The 16,816-nt window shown below is 43.1% G+C and overlaps 1 protein-coding gene across 2 annotated transcripts in view; it reads left to right on the top strand.

Moving 5' to 3' along the window:
- CPAP (centrosome assembly and centriole elongation protein) overlaps positions 1-15,860 on the top strand; it is a 91,756-nt gene extending 75,896 nt beyond the window's left edge. For both annotated transcript variants that reach the window (XM_081083580.1, XM_081083579.1), the window contains 6 exons: positions 10,012-10,076; positions 10,385-10,504; positions 12,268-12,408; positions 12,488-12,572; positions 12,656-12,776; positions 14,951-15,860. In XM_081083580.1, coding sequence (XP_080939706.1) covers positions 10,012-10,076; positions 10,385-10,504; positions 12,268-12,408; positions 12,488-12,572; positions 12,656-12,776; positions 14,951-15,143 — 725 coding nt within the window. In that variant the 3' untranslated portion in view covers positions 15,144-15,860. The remainder of the gene's footprint in view (positions 1-10,011; positions 10,077-10,384; positions 10,505-12,267; positions 12,409-12,487; positions 12,573-12,655; positions 12,777-14,950) is intronic.
- Positions 15,861-16,816: the final 956 nt, after the last annotated feature.

The raw sequence follows: 16,816 nt of genomic DNA, 5'->3' as shown, positions 1-16,816 counted from the left end.
GCTGCAAATTGAATAGGGTGGGGTCTCAGGGAATCACCTGAGACCAATCAGGGTGGGACAAACAGTGTGAGCCAATCTAATGGAAACTTAGCCATGGCTGCCATCAGCTCTGCAATGGGAGGGGGTCTCAACATAGGAACAACGACCGTCATAAGTACCCCTGTCTGGGAGAAAGATGCCCCCGAGTTTTTGCTCCTGTGCCAGACAATCCAGTTCTTCCTTGTGTGTTCCTGGATTTCCCCCTTGCTGCTTCTCCAGTGCTGGAGCTCAGAGGGATCGAGTCCGAGTAAGTCTGTGCACTGGCCCTTTAAGAGGAACTGCTGGGACTCCAACAGCCTCTGTGTCACTCAGCCACGGTCCCTGCTGGGTTTTACATCCTGAAGTTATGGGGACTTCTCTTCCCAGCTCTGGAATCTTGGGCTGGAGGTCTGGTGTGGGGCTGGGATCCCTTGCTCCTCATGAGAGGCCTCCACAATGGAGATATCCCTCCTGATTAAAAAATGCCACTTTCGGGTGTTGGACCAGCCTGTTCCACAACTCCACTCCTGCCAGTCTCGATGTACTTCCTTTCTTTCTTCTCTAGCTGTAGGACTTCCATCCAGCCAGATTTCAGGCAGTTCTGAATGATGGTTCTGTATGTTAGTTGTAATTTTGATGTTGTTGTGGGAGAGGTGAGTACCAATGTTCACCTATACCTCTTTCTTTGTTCCTCTCCCAGTATTTCTTTATTGATTTTTTGTTTGGGTGATCTATCTAGAACTGTCAATGGAGTATTAACGTCCCCAACTATGATTGTGTTTTGATTTGTTTCTTCCTTTAGTTCTGTGAGTAGTTGCTTTACACATTTCAGTGATTTGGTGCCTATATATTAAGAAGTGTTATATCTTCTTGATTTAGTGTGCCATTTATTATTCTAAAATGTCCATCTTTTACTCTTGTTTATCTTTGTTATCTTGAAATCTATTTTGTCAGATAGGTGTATGACTGCACTTGTGGATGTTATTTGCTTGGAGAATAATTTTTCTACCATGTCTCTTTGAATCTACCTTTGTCTTTGCAGCTTAGATGTGTCTCTTGAAGGCAGCATGTGGTTGGGTTTTGTTTTTTGATCCAGTTTGCTACTCTGTGCCTCTTTATTGGTGAATTCAGTCTATTTACATTTATGGTAATTATTGATTTCTGAGGATTTCCTATCGCCATTTTATCCTTTATTTTCTGGTAGCTCTGTGCCTATGTTGGTTCTTTTCCTTTGTGTTTCTGTTTATAGTTTTTGTTTGGTGGTATTCCATATTTCTTTCCTCTGTTCCCTCTTTTTTATTTTTATTTTTTGAGTTATGGCTTAATTTTTTTTTATGTGTATTTCCCATAAGTTTTATGAAAAAGGAAGTTGTGTATATACAGTATTTTTTTCTTTTGAGTGCATTTGATCTCCATCTTCAGCCTGTTCAGACTTTTACCCACCTTTACCCTCCTTTTATGTTTTTGTTGTTACAAATTATTCCTGTTTATGCTGTAAGATTTTTTGTGATCTTACTCATAGTGTTGTGCTCTTATGCTCTTTGTTTCAGGTAGAATAATCCCTCTTGAGCAGTGGTTCTCAACCTTCTGGCCTTTTAAATACAGTTCCTCATGTTGTGACCCAACCATAAAATTATTTTTGTTGCTACTTCATAACTGTAATGTTGCTACTGTTATGAATCGTAATGTAAATATCTGATATGCAGGATGGTCTTTTTTTTTTTTTTTTTTTTTCAGTTGATCAGCATAGTTGGGTTCTCCAGCCAGGTTCTGTTGATCAGCATAGAGAGGTTCTCCTGCCTGGTTCTATTGTCAGGTTCTGTAGCCAGGTTCTGTAGCCATGTTCCCTCGCTAGATTCTCCAGCCAGGTTCTGTCCAGGTTCTCCAGCCAGGTTCAGTCACCAGGTTCTAGTCAGGTTCTCTTGCCATGTTCTATCCAGGTTCTATAGCCAGGTTCTGTCTCTAGGTTCTTCAGCCAGGTTCTCTCACTAGGTTCTGTCTCTAGGTTCTGTGGCCAGTTTCTGTCCAGGATCTTTTGCCATGTTCTCTCCAGCGAAGTTCTTCTGTCTCTAGGTTCTGCGTAGGTTCTGTGTCTGAGTTCTGTCAGGATGGTCTTAGGTGACCTCTGTGAAAGGGTCATTTGACTGCCAAAGAGGTCACGACCCACAGGTTGAGAACCGCTGTTCTTGAGTATTTCTTGCAATGGAGGTTTTCTGGTGATAAATTTCCTCAGCTTCTCTATGTGTGGAAAAGCCTTTATTTCTTCTTCATATTTAAAGGATAACTTTGCTGGATATATTATTCTTGCTGGTAATTTCTCTCAGTCGTTTGAATATTTGGTTCTACTTTCTTTTGACTTAGAGAATTTCTGCTGGGAAGTACAAAAACAATTGGATTGGTTTTCCTTTGTAGGTCACTTCTTTTCCCTGGGTGCTTGAGAATTTTTTCTTTGCCATTAATTTTTGACAGTTTTAATAAAATGTGCCTTTTTGGATTGAGTTAATTAGATGTTTTGTTGCTTCTTGGATTCAAGGATCTAGTTGTTTTCATAGGTTTGGAAAGTTCTCATCCATTATTTGTGTGAATAATTTCTCAATTTCCTTTTCCCTCTCCTCTTCCTCTGGTATGACTATTATTTCTATTTATTTATTTTTGCGTCATATTTTATATTGCTTTTTCTGATGGAGTCAGATAGTTCTTGTAGCGTTCTTCCTTTTTTTATTTTTTTTTATACTCAAGTCTCTCTCTTTTTCCCTCTGTGATTCCTATCTTCGGTATCACTAATTCTTTTTTCCATCTGGTCGGCTCTGTTTCCTATGATCTGTAGTTTACTCCTATTCTCCTTAATTGAACGCTTCATTTCCAGGACTTCTGGTTGGTTCTTTTTTAATGTTTCAATCTGTTTTGTAAAATACTCGTTCATTAATTTGTTTTCTGAGTGCATTAAATTGCTTGTCTGTATTTTTGTGCATCTTGTTAAGTATTTTCAGGACTGCAATCTTGTTTAATTTTCTGTCATTTATATCACATATTTCTATGTATTCCAGTTTGCTTTCTGGAGATTTTTTCTTTCTGAGCTGCCTTGCTACCTTGGTTATTCATGGTATTTGCTGGTCTCCTTTGTCTAGGCATCTATGTTTTATTGGCCCTTCTCTAGCAGCTTTCTCTGAAGAGGTCTTTCTACTATTTTCTAGTAGGTGGCACTGAATCACAAGATTTTTTTTTTTACCTCTGTGAAATACTTCAGGTGACTTCAAAAGCTACTGTTGGGTGTGGGGTTTGTTTTGCCCTCACTGTAATGGTGACCCCCGGACCTCACATGGTGTTCTCTCCTCACCCCTGCTCCCCAGCTGGGGATCAATCACAGAGGGAATCACGGATTCTGCTGCAGTAGCTCTTGGCTTGCAGATAATCTGTTTCCCAGCCAGACATCAAGGGTGATGGGAAGCGAGTTTTGGGAATCCAAGTGGCGGCAGGGCTCTGTGGCACCATTTCTTTATCTGAAACACCAACTGCCCGACAGTGGACATCCATGGCAGAATCCCTGCACTGTGTCCTCGCCCCAGTCTCCCAGCTGCTTTTTGCACTGCTTGCCCTCCTGGAGTGCCCACTGAGACTCTCTGTTCCTCCCAACCGAAGGAAGCACCTGTTAGTACTGGCTTCCTCCCCTCTTGTGGCCGAGATGGCCATGTGTTCCTGGCTGCAGGGCTGCAACCGTGGCTATCTGAGCTTTTTCTCCTTTTGTACCTCCCCATTTGTTCCCACTTGTCCACCTTTAGATGCTTCAATCCCCGGGTCTCTCAGGCCTGCCTCTATGTCGAGCAGGGAATCCTTTGCTGAGTTAGTTGATAAACTTTTTAAAGTTTCAAGGGGAGAAGCAAGGGGATCACTCATACCACCATTCCTCTGAAGTCACTCCTCATAAAGCCTTGATCACATGAGTTTCTCTGTATGAATTTAATGTGTACAGCATGTTGATTTGATACATTTATATATTATGATTTCCAGTGTAGCAATAATTAGCACCTTTATCACCATCACATACTTATCATTTCTTTTTAGAGGTTGGAATAATTAAAATCTGGTCTCTTAGTAAGTTTGAGGTTTACAGTACCGGTTTTTGTCTATATTCAGTATACTTTGCATTAGAGCCCTAGGACTTATTTTACTATTTGTTGCAAATTTGTATCCTTCACTAACATTTCTCCTATATACCAACCTTCCAGTCCCTGGTAACCACCTTTCATTCTGTTTTTATGAGGTTGCTTGTTTTTTTGTTTGTTTTTAAAGTAGCCAGCCAGTGCCTCTAAGCATGAATCACTCTCTCTCTCTCTCTCTCTCTTTTTTTAAAACTGTTTTTATTGATTTCAGAGAGAGGAAGGGAGAGGGAGAAAGATAGAAACATCAATGATGAGAATTGTTGATTGGCTGCCTCCTACGCGTTCCCCACTGGGGATCGAGCTTGCAACCTGGGCATGTGCCCTAACTGGGAATTGAACCATGGCCTCCTGGTTCACTGAGCTACACCAGCTGGCTGAGTTTGCTTTTTTTCAGATTCCACATATAAGTGTCTTTCTCTGACTTAGCTCAATACCCTCAAGGTTAATCCATGTTATTTGCAAATGGCAGGATTTTCTTCTTTATTTGTCACTAGAGGCCTGGTGCACAGATTAGTGCACTTGTGGGGCGTGGCTATGGGGATCGGCCCGCTGTGGGAGCACCGCTCATTGTGGTCAGCCAAGTGGTGCTCCCACTGTGGGAGCGCACTGACCACCTGGAGGCAGCTCCTGCGTTGAGCGTCTGCCCCATGGTGGTCAGTGCATGTCATAACAACTGGTTGACTGGTCATTCCACCATTCGGTCGCTGGGCTTTTATATATATAGACTAGAGGCCCGGTGCACAAAAATTTGTGCACTCGGGGGGAAGGGGAGGTCCCTCAGCCCGGCCTGTGCCCTCTCGCAGTCTGGGACCCTTCGGGAGATAATGATCTGCTGGCTTAGGCCTGCTCCCGGGTGGCAGAGGGCAGGCCCAATCCCTAGGTGCAGCCCCTGGTCGGGCTCAGAGCAGGGCCGATTGGGGAGTTGGGGCGCCGCCCCATCATGCACAGAGCAGGGCGGATCGGGAGGTTGTGATGCCACCTTCAGTCACTCTCAGGGTAGGGCCAATTGGGGGGTTGGGGCACCGCCCCCTGTCACACTCAAGGCAGGGTTGATTGGGAGGTTGCGGCGCCACCCCGTCACGCATAGAGCAGGGCCAGTCACGGGGTTGGGGCACTGCCCCCTGTCACTCACAGAGCAGGGCCCATCGGGGGTTGGGGCTCCGTACCCTGTCATGCACAGAGCAGGGTCGGTCAGGGGGTTGGGGAGCTCCCCCTTGTCACACACAGAGCAGGGCCCATCAGGGGGTTTGGGAGCTCCCCCCTGTCACGCACAGAGAAGGGCCCATCAGGTGGTTGAGGAGCTCCACCCTGTCACTCACAGAGTAGGGCCGATAGGGGAGTTGGGGCACCGCACCGTTTTTGCTTTTACATATATATATATATATATATATATATATGTATGTATGTATATGTATATATATATATATATATATATGTAAAATTGATTTCAGAGAAGAAGGGAAAGGGAGAGAGAGATAGAAACATCAATGATGAGAGAGAATCATTGATCGGCCACCTCCTGCACACCTCCTACTGGGGATCAAGCCTGCAACCCAGGCATGTACCCTGACCAGGAATTAAACTGTGACCTCCTGGTTCTTAGGTGGTTGCTCAACCACTGAGCCACATCAACCGGGCTTAATGGCTTTTTAAATCCCATCTAGCTATTCTGTGCCTTTTTTAAAAAAAATATATTTTATTGATTTTTACAGAGAGGAAGGGAGAGGGACAGAGAGTTAGAAACATCGATGAGAGAGAAACATCGATCAGCTGCCTCCTGTACACCCCCCTACTGGGGATGTGCCCGCAACCAAGGTACATGCCCTTGACTGGAATCGAACCCGGGACCCTTCAGTCCACAGGCCGACGCTCTATCCACTGAGCCATACTGGTCAGGGCAATTCTGTGCCTTTTGATTGGTGACTCTGATCCATTTACATTAGTTGATTATCCTATATAATAAAAGTCTAATATGCAAATCGACCGAATGGCAGAACAGCTCATCACTGTGATGCGCACTGACCACCAGGGGGCAGACACTCAATGCAGGAGCTGCCCCCTGGTGCTCAGTGCGCTCCCACAGGGAGTGTGCTGAGCTCAGCCAGAGGCCGGGCTCATGGCTGGTGAGTGCAGCCGTCGGGTGGTAAGGAGTGAGGGGTCCCGGACTGCAAGAGCCCCGGACTGCGAGAGGGATGTCTGACTGCCAGCTTAGGCCTGATCCCCAGGAGACTGGGCATAAGCTGGCAGGCAGACATCCCCCAAGGGATCCCGGACTGCAAGAGGGTGCAGGCCAGTCTGAGGGACCCCCCCACCCAGTGCACGAATCTTGTGCAATGGGTTTCCAGTCTATCCTAATAAATGGGTAATATGCTAATTAGACCAGATAGACCGGATGTCGTCAGGACGTCCTTCCGGACAAAGCCACGGTGGTGGGGGCTGAGGCAGAGGCGGTTAGGGGTAATCAGGCCACAGGAGAGAGCAGTTAGGGGCAATCAGGCCAGCAGGCAGAGGCAGTTAGGGGTGATCAGGCAGGCAGGCAGGTGAGTGGTTAGGAGTCAGCGGTCCCGGTTTGCAAGAGAGATGTCCGATTGCTGGCATTCAGACATCCCCTGAGGGGTCCTGGATTGGAGAGGGTGCAGGCCAGGCTGAGGGACACCGCACCATCCCCTCCACCCCCACCGCACAAATTTTGTGCACCGGGCCTCTAGTATATATATATATATAAAAGCCCAAGCCACCCAATGACCAGTTGACCAATCGTTATGACGTGCACTGACCACCAAGGGGCAGACACTCAATGCAGGAGCTGCCCCCTGGTGGTCAGTATCACAGCCAATCTCCACTAGCTGGCCAACCTCCCCCAGGCCCCTCCTCCCGCTGGCCAACCTCCCGCAGCCCCTTTCCCCGGCCAGCCAACCTCCCGTGGCCCCGATTTGCCCTGATCGCCAGCCAGGCTGAGGGTCCCCACCCATGCACGAATTTGTGCACCGGACCTCTAGTTGATATATAAGGACTTACTGCCATCTTATTGATTGCTTTCTAATTGTTTTGTATTTACATTGTTTCTGCTTATCTTTGAAATCAGTGATTTTTCCATCATATATACTGTTTTTCCTTTTTTTGTTGTTTCATGGAACTACTCTAGATTTTTGCTTGTGGTTACCATGAAGCTTACATAATACTGAGATAGTTTGTTTTGTCCTGATAGCAACTGTGCTTCCTTCTCCTTTAAAAGGCTCCAATAAAGGGTCCACCCTTTTACTCCTCCCTTTGTGTTTTGGTATTACAGTTTACCTCTTTTATGCTGTGTATTTGTTATTGAATTTTACTAACTATAGTTATTTTTAATACTTTTCCTTTAATCTTTATACAATAAGTCAGTGGTTCTCAACCTTCCTAATGCTGCCACCCTTTAATACAGTTCATGTTGTGGTGATCCCCAACCATAAAATTATTTTCATTGCTACTTCATAACTATAATTTTGCTACTGTTATGAATCGTAATGTAAATATCTGATATGCAGGATGTATTTTCATTGTTACAAATTGAACATAATTAAAGCATAGTGATTAATCACAAAAACAATATGTAATTATATATGTGTTTTCCAATGGTCTTAGGCGACCCCTGTGAAAGGGTTGTTCGACCCCCAAAGGGGTCGCAACCCACAGGTTGAGAACCGCTGATATAGGAGTTTAGAGAGAGGAAGAGTAGAGGGGAGGGAGTGAGGGAAGGGGAGAGAGAGAGAGAGAGAAAGAGAGAAACTTCAGTTGGTTGCCTCCTGCACATACCCTAACCAATGATTGAACCTGCAACCTGGATATGTGCCCTTACTGGAAATCGAACCTGCCACCTTTTGGTGTATGGGACTACACTCCCAACTAACTAAGCTACACCAGCCAGGGCTGCCTTTTGAGTTTCTACTGAGAAATCTGCTGCTGGCCTAAGGGGTTCCCACATAGGTTATTTTTCCCCCCTTGCTGTTTCTAGGAGTTTTTCATTATCATTGATTTTTGACAGTTTCATTATGTGTCTTGGAGAAGTTTTTTTGCTTGAGATTGTATGGTGCTAGCTTTGTAGACTTGTAGCTCCAAGTCCTTCCCTAGGTTTGAGAAATACTCAGCTATTATTTTTTAAAATTAAATATTAACTAATTTCTTTAAATTAAATAAGCAGTCTGCCCTCTTCTCCCTTTCTTCTTTGGAAATACCAGTTATTCAAATATTAGCCTAATGGAACCTGACCGCTCTCATTGGCTTTCTTTATACTCTTTTAAACCTTAGTCCCTCTCCTCTTCTAACTGTATTATTTCTATTCAGTTGACAGAGTTATGGGCCAACCACTTGTGGAGTAAAACATCCATGTACAACTTAATTCTGCTCTCCATATAAGTGGATTTTCAAATGTGAATTGAAAATAATGTTGTCCTTTAAACTTGGGTTTGAACTGTGCAGGCCGGTGTAGCTTGATTAGTTGGAGTGTTTTATTAGTTGACAAGCACTTTAACTCTCTCTCAACTTTGATTTCCTCTCCTATAAAATGGGGATATTAGTCTTTTCTATGGAAAGTGGGTGTAAAATTTAGAAATGGTGTAGCACAGAGCTCAAACTGTATAGTTTACTTTGCACCTGTCAGGTGGAGTAAGTTTTTTTATCCTATCTGAAGAGCACTCCTCCTGTCCCCAGAACCTTACCTGTTTGCTCAAGCTAAAAACCTATTTGTACTTCTTCATTCCTTTTTTCTTTTATCCTTACCTCCCACTTCCATCAATCCCTAAAGTAATCCTTCTGATGTTGGTATTATCTGAATTAAGTAGGTTGAACCATATCGAATTGCTAACATTTGGCAATTTGAGACCTGTGAAACAAAGTGGATGCCACACAAGCCCTCTCACATTCCTACCAGCCTCTTCTCTGGACTGTACCTCTAGTCTTCTCTAGTCTGTTCTCCCCAGAGCTTCCAGCATACATTCTAGTTTTTAACATGTAAGTCAGAATCTGTCACTTACTCAAAACTCTTCAAATTTGTGAATACTTACAATGGCCTGTTGGCATATAGGAAGAACATATTAGAACTTTAATATATTTTTAAAAGTTAACCTTAGTTTGTGGTAGGATGGCAGTAGTGTGTGTATATGCTTATTTTATAACATATTGCAAAGCTATAATAATAAAAGGGCAATATGCTAATTAGACCAAACATCCTTCCAGTTGTCATTCCGGATGTCCTTCTGGACGAAGCCGGCGCCAGAAAGCAGCAGCCTGGGTCCCGGGTGCCTGCCGGTGGCCGGAGGAGGGAAGCCACTGCCAGCAGCCGGGGGAAGGAAGGCTTACTCTTGCACAAATTTTCATGCATTGGGCCTCTAGTATAGTATATGATTGGTTTGTTGATCATGATCTAAAAAATTTATAGATTATAGCTGTTTGGTCTAGATTTGATAATCAGTTAATTTTTCAAGCCAAATTCTATTGTGTCTTATTCTATTACCTGTTCCTCAGACCTAGTCTCTACCTGAAGTCCTCATGGTTGTCTCCACAATACCTGTGGGCCTGTGAGGCTAGTTAAGTACCTATGACTTCCTCTGATTATAAACTCTCAGAGAACAGATACTGTCTTTGTCTTTCTTGGTCACTCAGGACTTCAGTACCTGAATAAATATTTCAACTTATGTAATGAACTCCTGTGAATTAGTAAAGAAAAATATTCAGACTTCCTTAATTAATGAGTAACAGCACTTCACAAAAGAAGGATATGAACTAAGTAAGTGTTTAAGTATAATGTTAATTTAAAACTTTCAATTAAATATTAAAACTCTGAATTATATTCTAACAGGCAATCCATCTCGGAGATCCAAGTCTGTGCCTTCTCGTGACTTATGCAGTTTGGATAAGGGACAAGTAAATATATTTTTATATATTCAAACATGACTCAGGCTTAAAGTCAATTAGTTAACTGACATAAGTTTCTAAATGACTTATAAAGGAGGCTTTTTACTTAACATTGCACATGTTTTCTATATAACACCAAACACCGGTCATAGATCCTATAATAGTAGAATCTAGCTTTTTGAAGTATGTTTCAGTTTTAGCTGCTTGAAATGTTATTACATGTCCTACAGCAGTGGTCGCCAACCGGTGGTCCGGGAGATCCGAAAGGTTGGCAACCGCTGTCCTACAAGACAGCTGAGAGCCTCTTATCCTTACAGACTGCCACACCCAGGGAGCCTATTGACTCAGTGGATTTCCCAGATCCTGAATATAAAGAGGAGGATGAAAAAGAGGAAAAAGAAGAAATTCAGGGAGAAATCAGTCATCCTGATGGAAAGGTTAGAATTTTAAAAATATTATAAAAAATAAACATGGGTTAAAATAGAGTTGAAACACTTAGATTCTAAAATAATTGATCTTTAAGACTGTTTATAGAGCTTAAAAATGTTAATACCTTGGGGCATGACCTCAGCTTGAATCTTTGGACTTCTCTAAAAATGCTCAATATAGTCCGGCAGGTGTGGCTCAGTGGTTGAGTGTCAACCTGTGAACCAGGAGGTTACTTCAATTCCCAGTTAGGGCACATGCCCAGGGTTGCAGTTTGATCCCCAGTAGGGGGCATGCAGGAGGCAGCTGATCGATGATTCTTTCCTATTCTCTCTCATCATTGATGTTTCTCATCATTGATGTTTCTATCACTCCCTCCCTCTCTGTAATCAATAAAAATATATATTTTAAAAAATGCTGAATATAGAATATGCATTAGTTGCCATTTCTAGTTTAGAAATGCAGCAAAAGGAAGAATGGAGTCCCTTTGTCCAAACCCTTTATTCTCCCTCAGTACACAGCTAAAAGCTTCAGCCTCCCTGCAGCCTTTCCTGAATGTGTCCTGGACCAGGTGCCTCTTTCCATTGTCAGCCTGCAGTTTTCTCCCTGTGCCTAGGAAAGGTTGTGAGCATGCAAGCTGCTGCCTGGCTGGGTGTTCCAACTTGAAGAGAGAATGAGAAGGGAAAGGATATAAACAGAGCTTGTTACTGGGGAGGTGATAAGGGAATTTTTACTCAGCTTTATGGAAAACTTTTCCAAATACTCTAATCTGATTCATTTTAATTGAAGTTAATCTTAAGGCCAGAGTTCATTGCTAGTCTTGAGGAATGAGAGAAGGACAAAGAACAATTCAAAAGGTACTAGGTAGACTTTTCCTGTACAAACTCTGCTTAGAGAAACAAACTGTTGATGAGGAAAGCCTTTATGTTGTAGAAGAATTCCAGCTAATAAATGGGAAGGGAGTGAGAAAATTAAGGAATCATCAGATTTCCACCTCTGATGAAGGAAAGGATCTAGGCAGCAGTCACCAGTGACTTCTGAAACCCTAGGTGAAAGGCTGATGGGCTTCATGCCAGACCTGACTGATGCGACCCAGTTAGTGCTGTGGCCATAGAAAGCTCACAGCAGCACCTACAAAGTATTCATGTCAGAATAATTCAACTAGAAGTTAATCGTGCCTCTATCTAGCTCCTAGTTTTTTAGGAAATACAGGGGCAAAGAGAAACATGTTAGATATACCATCTTGGGAAAGCAGCCAAATCTGGAACGTGGGAAATTTTACCTGTTCAGTGATGCAGTTCCTTCAACAATTGGCATAAGTGTGACTGTTGAGATTTAAGACATATCAACTAAGTGTGTGGACCTGGTTTTGATCCTGATTCAAATGAACTATAAAAAGCCTTTGTGAATTTAGGGAAAACAGTGTAGATGGTTATATGGTGAAGGAATGGTAGTTTGTTAGGGGTGATAATGGTTTTAGTATGTTAATAAAAATCCTTTCATTACTGGTATTTATTGAAGTGATTATAGGTGGTATCTGCAGTTTACTTTAAAAAGCTCCACCAAGAAGTTTGTTTGAGGGAATAAGGGAAATAAAGATGGTGATGTGTTGATAAGTGAAGTTGATTATGAGTTGAAAAACATTCTCTCAAAAGGAAAGTTAGTATTTTTATGAAAAAATTTCAAAGTAGGCAATTAGGAAGAGAATGAGGGCTATTTTGTCACATGGTCTCAGGAGGACATCTTATATTAATAATGTTTTCCTTTTTTGTAGATAGAGAAGGTTTATAAGGATGGGTGCTGTGTTATATTGTTTCCAAATGGAACTCGAAAAGAAGTGAGTGCAGATGGAAAGACTGTCACTGTCACTTTCTTCAATGGTGATGTAAAGCAGGTCATGCCAGATGAGAGAGTGGTAGGTTTCCTCAGGGCTTGTTTTATCTGTAGTGTACACATCTCTGAAGAAAAGGCATAGTGACTCTGTGTCTTTACAGATCTACTACTATGCAGCCGCCCAGACCACTCACACCACTTACCCTGAAGGACTAGAAGTCTTGCATTTCTCAAGTGGACAAATAGGTAAAAACTTGCCCTGCCCTCTCCTTATTAAATTATGCCCTTCCTTTAAAAATAAAATATTTATAGTAACCTTTTTAAAACAGAAAAACACTTTCCAGATGGAAGAAAAGAAATCACGTTTCCTGACCAGACTATCAAAAATTTATTTGCTGATGGACAAGAAGAAAGCATTTTCCCAGATGGTACAATTGTCAGAGTACAACGGTATGATACCTGTTAAATTTGTTTCTAGATTTTTCTAGTTTGCATGGTTCAACTTTTATTACCAGTTGAATTTTTAAAATCTTAAGACATTTTGTCATGGCAAATGTTTCCCAGTGGTTAGAGTGTCGGCCTACGCACAGAAGCGTCTGGGGTTCAATTCCCAGTCAAGGGCACATACCTGAGTTGTGGATTCTCTCCCTGTCCCTGGTTGGGGTGTGTGTGGGAAGCAACCAAAGTGTCTCACATTGATGTTTTTCTCTCCCCCATTACCCCAAACCTTTCTTTTTTTTTTTTTTAAATATATTTTATTGATTTTTTACAGAGAGGAAGGGAGAGAGATAGAGAGTTAGAAACATCAACGAGAAACATCAATCAGCTGTCTCCTGCCCATCTCCCACTGGGAATCTGCCCGCAACCAAGGCACATGCCCCTGACTGGAATCGAACCCAGGACCCCTCAGTCCGCAGGCCGACGCTCTATCCACTGAGCCAAACCAGTTTCGGCTACCCCAAACCTTTCTTTTCACTCTCTCTGAAAAGCAGTGGAAAAAATACCCTTGGGTGAGGATTAACAATCCTATATAATAAAACCCTAATATGCAAATCGACTGAAAGGCAGAACGACGGGTCACTATGACACACATTGACCACCAGGGGGCAGATGGTCAACTCAGGAGCTGCCCCCTGGTGCTCAGTGCATTCCCACAGGGGGAGCACCGCTCAGCCAGAAGCCGGGCTCATGGCCAGTGGTGGTGGTAGGAGCTTCTCCCACCTCCGCAGCAGCGCTAAGGACCCCTTGGGGGATCTATGCCTGTAGGCGGACATCCCCCGAGGGGTCCCGGACTGTGAGAGGGTGCAGGCTGGGCTGAGGGGACCTCCCTCCCCCAGTGCACAAATGTCATTCACCAGGCCTCTAGTAAATAAATAAAATCTTTAAACATTTGTGTAAATCGCTGACAATTTCAGTGAGTTTAGAAGTGAGCAAAGACACATAGAGAGCAGATGAGAAGTGTTCTTAGCCTTTTGGAGTTAGAACTAGTTTGAGAGAAACATCCTATTATATAAACCAATCCTCGAGACGTAAAAAGAGTCTATACAGCACTTTAGGAAAGAAGAATGGCAATTAGTTGTTTATAAATAAATTTGGTGAAATTTGAAAACAGTGAATGAGACCCAGAAGGAAAAGCTGCCCTGACAGTTTTAAGGATGATCCAACAATGGCCACCGTGTTTAAGCCAGACTTTCTCCTTTCACTTATATCTTCATTTTCATGACCTTCTTGTCACCTTGTAAGCACTTTTCTCCTCTGGCCACCCTGACCCCATTCTTTAAAGTCAACACCCTTGAATGTCCTGTTTCTAGAAGTTAGAAACTTCTTTAACTGACTTCTCAGTATAATGAGTATCATGTATCACCATTTTAATTCAAACCACGGTGAAGGTCTGTCAACCTTCTTCTCCTAGACTTCAGGACCTAGAGTGATAGTTAAGCACCCATTAACCTGAATGAATACAACTAACACATAGATGCATTGAACTTGAATTCTATGATATAAACTTGCCCCCCCCCCCCAAAAAAAAAAGTAGAAACATGAATTCTTTATCTGGTGTTAAGTAAATAGCAATTTGTTCCTAAACTGGGGGAAAATCTTATGTGTATATTACACTTTGAATGTTTATGAAAACTCCTTGGACTCCTCTCTCTGTCTTCAGGTATTAACTCCTGGCCAATTTTTTTTTTTTCCTCTGTACTCATATCCCTGTGTGAATGTCCCAGACACACAGTCAAGCAGTCAACTTGGTATTAACTATTTTCCTTACTCTGCTTCATCACTGGCTTCAGGTCTGATCATGCCCTTTTCCTTCTTTGGCCTGATGCAAACAAACACTCAGGTGGCTTTTAACTTTATGTAAAGAATAATGTCAAAACTGAAAGCCGTATTTTAATACAGTGCCTAGTTTTCTTAAAGGCAGAATACATGTTAATTAAAAAACAAAACAAACCTAAGCATTTTGTGGTGAATGCATCATTTTAAAAAAGCTTTTTATGGATACATTTAAGTGCTAATCTGATAACTGGAATTATCCCCCTATAGCAGGAATACTGGAAGAATTTGCAAAGAAGATTTTGTGCAGAGAAAGGGATACAAAATTAAATTCTATTTTAAATTTACAGAGATGGCAGAAAAATCATAGAGTTTAATAATGGCCAGAGAGAACTACACACTGCCCAGTTCAAGAGACGGGAGTATCCAGATGGCACTGTTAAAACTGTCTATGCAAATGGTCATCAAGAAACAAAATACACATCTGGTCGAGTAAGAGTTAAAGACAAGGATGGTAATGTTCTAATAGATACAAAATTGTAATAATCCTGGGGGTGTGAGTAATCATGAAATAACACTAACTTGATTTCTTGTTAAAAATGTACATTTCTTGTGGATTTTTTGGTTTAATTTATATATATGTAGTGTGTGTGTGTATATATAAATGAAAAAGATTGTTTGAATATAAAATAAAATTTGTAGCTTTTCATAACGTTTGAAATGTACAAGGACAGCTTTCATTTTTAATTCTCCTACTCTGTTAACACCTAAGGAAAGACTATTATTGTTATAAACTGTATAAACTTTAAAAATAAGTAGGTGCTTTTATTGGTTGGAGATCCTTATAAAAAAAAACAAGTATGCCCATCTGGGTGGCGCAGTTGGTTGGAGCATCATCCCATACACTAAAAAGGTTGTGAGTTCGATTCCCAGTCAGGGCACATACCTAGATTGTGGGTTTGATCCCTGGTTGGGGTGCATATGGGAAGCAACCTATTGATGTTTCTCACATCAAAGTTTCTCTCTCTCCCTTCTTCTCTAAAAAAATCATATATATCCTCAGGTGAGGATTTTTTTAAAAAAAGTACAAGATACACAATATTGCATAGCGTTTCCACAACATTAGCCACAGAACAAGGACTTGTACAGAAAATCTACACGAGTAAGCATTTTACTAGTCAGAATATTACTAGGTATAATTAGTACAAAAATTAAAGCATTTTATCTGTTACAGAGGTTCTTTAATTATAACGAAATGAGAAAATAAAATAGGTAAAAGTTCATTCTTTGAGTATAGATGAACTGAAGAGAAAGCAGTTATAATGAGCAGTTACACTGTAACTGGTCAAAATGTAACACTTGAGACTGGAGGGGGCATAGCTGATTGGCTACAGGTGCCTGTATGTTATGACCTACTAGAGGCCTGGTGCACGAATTTGTGCACGGGTGGGGTCCGGCCCGCCTGCCCTGATGGGGGCCCATCGGGCCAGTGTGGGGGAGGGGCTGCAGGCAATTGGCAGCCAGCCCCGCCCGATTGGAGTGTTGGGGGCTAATTGGGGCCTGGATCAGGCTGGTTGGCTGCCACAGTGCACGTCATAGCCACTGGTCGTTCTGCCATTCCAGTCGCTGGCCTTTTATATATATACTAGAGGCCTGGCGCACAAAAATTTGTGCACTCTGGGGGGAGGGGCGGTCCCTCAGCCCGGCCTGTGCCCTCTCGCAGTCTGGGACCCCTCGGGACATAACAACCTGCTGGCTTAGGCCTGCTCCCAGGTGGCAGAGGGCAGGCCCAATCCCTAGGTGCAGCCCCTGGTCAGGCTCAGAGCAGGGCCGATTGGGGAGTTGAGGCGCTGCCCCCTGTCATGCACAGAGCAGGGTGGATTGGGAGGTTGCAATGCCACCCTCAGTAATGCTCAGGGTAGGGCCGATTTGGGGGTTGGGGCACCGGCCCCTGTCACACTCAAGGCAGGGTCGATGGGGAGGTTGCCGCACCACCCCTATCACGCACAGAGCAGGGCCAATCAGGGGGTTGGGGTGCTGCCCCCTGTCACTCACAGAGCAGGGCCCATGGGGGGGATTGGGGCTCCGTACCCTGTCACGCACAGAACAGGGTTGATCAGGGGGTTGGGGAGCTCCCCCGTCACACACAGAGCAGGGCCGATAGGGGAGTTGGGGCACCATCCCCTGTCACACACAGAGCAGGGCGGATCAGGGGG

Source organism: Myotis nattereri (assembly GCF_964212035.1).
Source record: "Myotis nattereri genome assembly, chromosome: 2".
Classification (NCBI taxonomy): Eukaryota; Metazoa; Chordata; class Mammalia; order Chiroptera; family Vespertilionidae; genus Myotis; species Myotis nattereri.
Note: the sequence above shows the minus strand (reverse complement) of the source record. Positions and strands in the feature narration are given on the sequence as shown.